Source organism: Cajanus cajan, chromosome 3 (assembly GCF_000230855.2).
Source record: "Cajanus cajan strain Asha chromosome 3, NIPB_CcT2T_4, whole genome shotgun sequence".
NCBI classification, from domain to species: domain Eukaryota; kingdom Viridiplantae; phylum Streptophyta; class Magnoliopsida; order Fabales; family Fabaceae; genus Cajanus; species Cajanus cajan.
Genome location: NC_138519.1, coordinates 27,581,341 through 27,585,688, shown reverse-complemented (window position 1 = coordinate 27,585,688; position 4,348 = coordinate 27,581,341). Strand labels below are relative to the sequence as shown.

The 4,348-nt window shown below is 30.5% G+C and overlaps 1 protein-coding gene across 4 annotated transcripts; it reads right to left on the bottom strand.

Annotated features, from left to right (window-relative positions):
• LOC109810079 (E3 ubiquitin-protein ligase AIRP2) lies at positions 1 to 3,660 on the bottom strand. 4 transcript variants are annotated; one of them, XM_020373458.3, is made up of 5 exons: positions 3,354 to 3,660; positions 1,948 to 2,098; positions 1,720 to 1,786; positions 1,175 to 1,409; positions 1 to 693 (listed from the first exon to the last, which is right to left on the bottom strand). In XM_020373458.3, the coding sequence occupies exons 1-5, from the start codon at positions 3,416 to 3,418 to the stop codon at positions 486 to 488; spliced, it is 726 nt and encodes a 241-aa protein (XP_020229047.1). In that variant the 5' UTR covers positions 3,419 to 3,660; the 3' UTR covers positions 1 to 485. The 4 variants fall into 4 exon arrangements, with proteins under 4 accessions (XP_020229047.1, XP_029129565.1, XP_029129564.1 ...); XM_029273732.2 differs by lacking the exon at positions 3,354 to 3,660 and adding an exon at positions 2,410 to 2,950; XM_029273731.2 differs by lacking the exon at positions 3,354 to 3,660 and adding an exon at positions 2,235 to 2,387.
• Positions 3,661 to 4,348: the final 688 nt, after the last annotated feature.

Genomic DNA, 4,348 nt, shown 5'->3' with positions numbered 1-4,348 from the left:
TTATCAAGAACACAAAATATTTGAATTCGATCAATCAACACGATGATGAATATGGACAAAAACGGATACAAACATACAATTAGTATTTACAACTAAATTGTTCAATTATCTGCTGTACGTGAGTAACATCACTTACTCGTATAGTTATAGAGACCAGAAAGACTTTTGGACTAGAGAACTCCATAACTCAATTTGAATGGAGTCAAAATATTATTTGACTATGAAAGCAACCTGTATTTACATTTCGAATCATTCCAGCATAAACTGACGATCAAAAACAAAATGTAATCTGAAAAAGATTAGCTATCACTAAACGGGAATCACAAGAGCTGAGAATAAGACATGAAGACAGGATCTGGAACCAGAGGCATTTTGTCGATGTACATAGCTAGCCTAATTAAAGTCCCCTTTTTGATTGAAGCCAAGTATATATCTCATAGCTGCTCATGCAAATCCAAAGGACACCAAAATTCACTAGATAAAATTCAAAAGCGCTGAGAATAAGACAAGAATATAGGATCTGGCACAATCAGAGGCAACTTGTCAATGTACATAAATAGTCTTTTTAAATTTTCCTTGTTGATTGAAGCCAAGTCAATTATCTCATTGTTGTTCATGTAAATCCATAGGTCACCAGAGTTTACTCTTTGAAGACCATCCCGACAGAAAGGACAAGATTGAGATCGTGCATGCCTAAACAAACGACAAAAGCTTAATCCTTAGAAGTGAAGACAATGTCAGCAGAATAGCATTGACAAAGTTAATCACATTTTGAAAACATCTTAGAAATAACTCAAGCCTGATATTTCTGCTTAGTTAAATTATCTCAATAGGAGGAATCTAGTCACATGCCAAAAGAATAGACGGGAAACTTTTTCCTACTTTTCGACTAATGGTAGCTCATTTCTTTCATATTGCTATATACTAAGCATAAAATAAATACAATCAGTCCGCTTCTGTTGTACCCTACAATTGCATGTTTTTGGGCATCGATCAATATCCATTAAATAACAGTTCTATATGCTTAAGATTTTAACTTGTCTTAATTTTATTACTATTTATTCATTAGAATTTAGAATTATTTTCTCCGTTATTGACTCAAGTTCGCAAAAGGTTTGGGGCGACAATATGGTATCCATATCATAATGTAACATACAAATCAAAATTTGCTCACCAGTTTCTGTAGCATTTCATACACAACGAGTGGTTGCAATTGGGCAACACAACCTTGTTGTTCATCTCCATGCAGATACCACATTCTTCTTCTCTCTCTATTTCAATTTCTGATAGTTTTCCTTTTCTTATTATGTCTTTTGGCTTGTACTTTGTAACGCATAAATCCTTTTGTTTTCTTTCTTCTACATCATTGATTCCTCTGTGGAGTTGTAGTAAAGAGGGAAAGATCACACCTGTTGTTAAAAGAGTGTAAAGGCAATCACATCAGCAATTTGAGCCACTTTTCTAACGGAAAGCAAAAAATCATCCAAGTGTTTCATATAAAGACATGAAATGGTTTTGAAATTGACTTCTCTTTTCAGGTTAAAAGGGAGTTTTAGTTCCTGATGTGGGGAAGGGTATGGTGGCCAAAGCAGACGCAAAGTAGCAAATTTTTGTATTCAACCCCTAGAACACACAGTCCTTAAGGGGACTTGGTACCACTTAAGCTAAAGCTCTTGGACCAAAATTGACTATTTTAATTCATTATGACTATTCACTTACCATAGAACTCTTTCAAACTGGCTTTTCTTTCATAAAGGGACATGGTTGTCTTCCCATCCTCATATACCTGTGGCAGCCCCAACCAACACTTCATTACAAGCTTAACACTAAAACCGAAGCATTGGTCTACACTATCATATTTAATTGTGGACAACAAGTTTTATAGAGATCCATTCAGAATTCAGTAAGATAGCAAGTGTATATAGAGCAGAAGGGAAGCAAAATCACCTTGTATATGAGAATCCTAAGCAATCCCAAGGCTCCAGCAAGGTAACAATCTGTCCACTGAACCAGAAAAAGGAAAAATTGAGCAGCTGGGCTATAAGACAATCTCATTTGTATGCAGGCGCCATCAATTTCTCTTGGATAATCAGAAGCCCTGTACAGAAACAAGGTTTGAAAAATGAATGTTAAAAAATATTCGATATAAAAAAATTCATATTTTGGTTGAGAAAATTTTCAATATTGAAACAGTGAACATTAACATCTAAAACATTCACTTCAGGCCAGAACACCATAAAGCTTCTTTATAGCCTTCATTCATAAGGATGCATCCTGAATTCCCATGTAAATTTAACTCATTTTGATGAGCCAAATATAAATCTTACGCATATCAGTTAAAAAAAATTGATTTATACAACAGTAAAATAAAACTATGATTAAAAGCTAAGATTGACAATAGCAACTTACAGAGCCAATACAAAAGCATGTGGGCGTTTATTTGTAAAGAAAAAGTGAAAGGCAATGCAGCTTTGAATTTTGCTAAAAAGCACCTACCATTAACAACAGGAAAAAAATAATAATTATAAAGATACATTCCCAACTATCTTAATCGGGGTCTTGTATCCTTGAATTTTTCCAAAAAAGCACCTACCAATAACACCGTGAAAAAAACATGAAATGACACACCACAGTTATAAGCGCGTGCGCAACCAGTGTTAAATCTCGAAAATGACAAAAGCAAAAACACAATTGAAAAAGGAGTTGAAATAAATACATATAAAGCCAACCAAAGGTGCTTGATTAGTGCTTTTTAAAATACATATAAGCTCTCTTTTGCTTCACTCGTGATATGAATACTCTGTATCTATTCTTCAGGTGCCATTCACTGTACTTTCAACATCCATTTCACAGTCGGTGAAAAAGTATATAAAATAATAAATCAATACAACCGAATTTTTTCTAAAATTACAAGCATGCCTGCTATTTAGAATTTAGTCAAACAGAACAAAACAGAGTTCAGAACTACACAACACAGACTACAAGGTTTCAAAGTATTATAACCCACCAATAAACAAAAAAAAAAAAAAAATTACTTCACCCAACCCCAATCAGAAAAAAAACTGAAAAATACATTTTTATTTACTCAAAACATATAAAAATTCGATTTTAATTCGTGTAAACTTTAATAGGTTTTCAGTGCTTACATTTACTAAAAGTGATATGATTTTATCCAAAGACTAAAATTTTGAGAGATAAAACATATTTTACCAAAAAAAAAAAAGTAGAATCGCAGAATTTCTGAAACAGCATAGTGATCAAAATCACAGAATCCAACACCCAAAGTCGTTATAATAATAATAATAATAAAATAGTGATAAATATTGCAGAATGTAAAGGGTGAAGAGAATTACAGAGTATTGGCGAACTGTATGTCAGCTTCAAGAGCTTTGAGGGAATCCTTGAAAGACTTTGGCATCTCTTCTTTCTATGAGTATTGCTTCTTCTTCTTCTTCTTCTTACGATCAATTAACGCATTCAATAATAAATAGTGTGTTAACGTAACTCCCTGATAAGGTTGAACCGGTTGCTGGTTTCCTTGCGAAAAAGAAGGTTCGAAGAAGAGAATCAAAGAGAAAGAGAGTGAGAAGCAGAGCGAGGCAGAGACAAAAAGGCTTGTGGGAAGGGGTGGAAGGGTTGTGTTGTGGGTTTTGGCTTAAACAACACGTAACCCTTTTATGCATATCTCTTCTTCTCCATTATTTTATTATTCTTACGTTATTACTTATATGAGATCTACCCTAGATATGTTAAAACTTTATTATTATTATTATTATTATTATTATTATTATTATATATAATTTATTATAAATTTTATATTAGTTTTAAAAATAAATTATAAAAATAAGTTGAAGGAAATAAGAAGTTAATTTTTTTTTTTTGAAAATTCTTCGATTAAAAGAAATATTTAAAAGAGAAATTTTAACAAATGTTGAGATCCTAACCATAATTTTTTAAAGATTGAATTTATCATCAAATTACTTAGAATATTAGGTTGTAAAATCAAATTCATAATCACTAATTGAATCATATAATTCGATTTCTATAAATTTTTTAAAAATATTTATTATATATATTTTATATTTATAAATTTTAATAATTTTTATCACAGTCTCCAAAATTATAAATATAAATAATCACATTTACTTTGTTTTAATTTTTATTCAAAATTATTTTTTTAATTTTATTTTATATGAAGAAATACATAAAAAGTTATATGTTGAATTATATAAATTAATACAAATTTAAAATATAAATATTATATATATATATATATATATATATTATATGTGTAATTAATATGTATTGTATTATTAAATATATAATTTAAATTAATTATATTATAAAC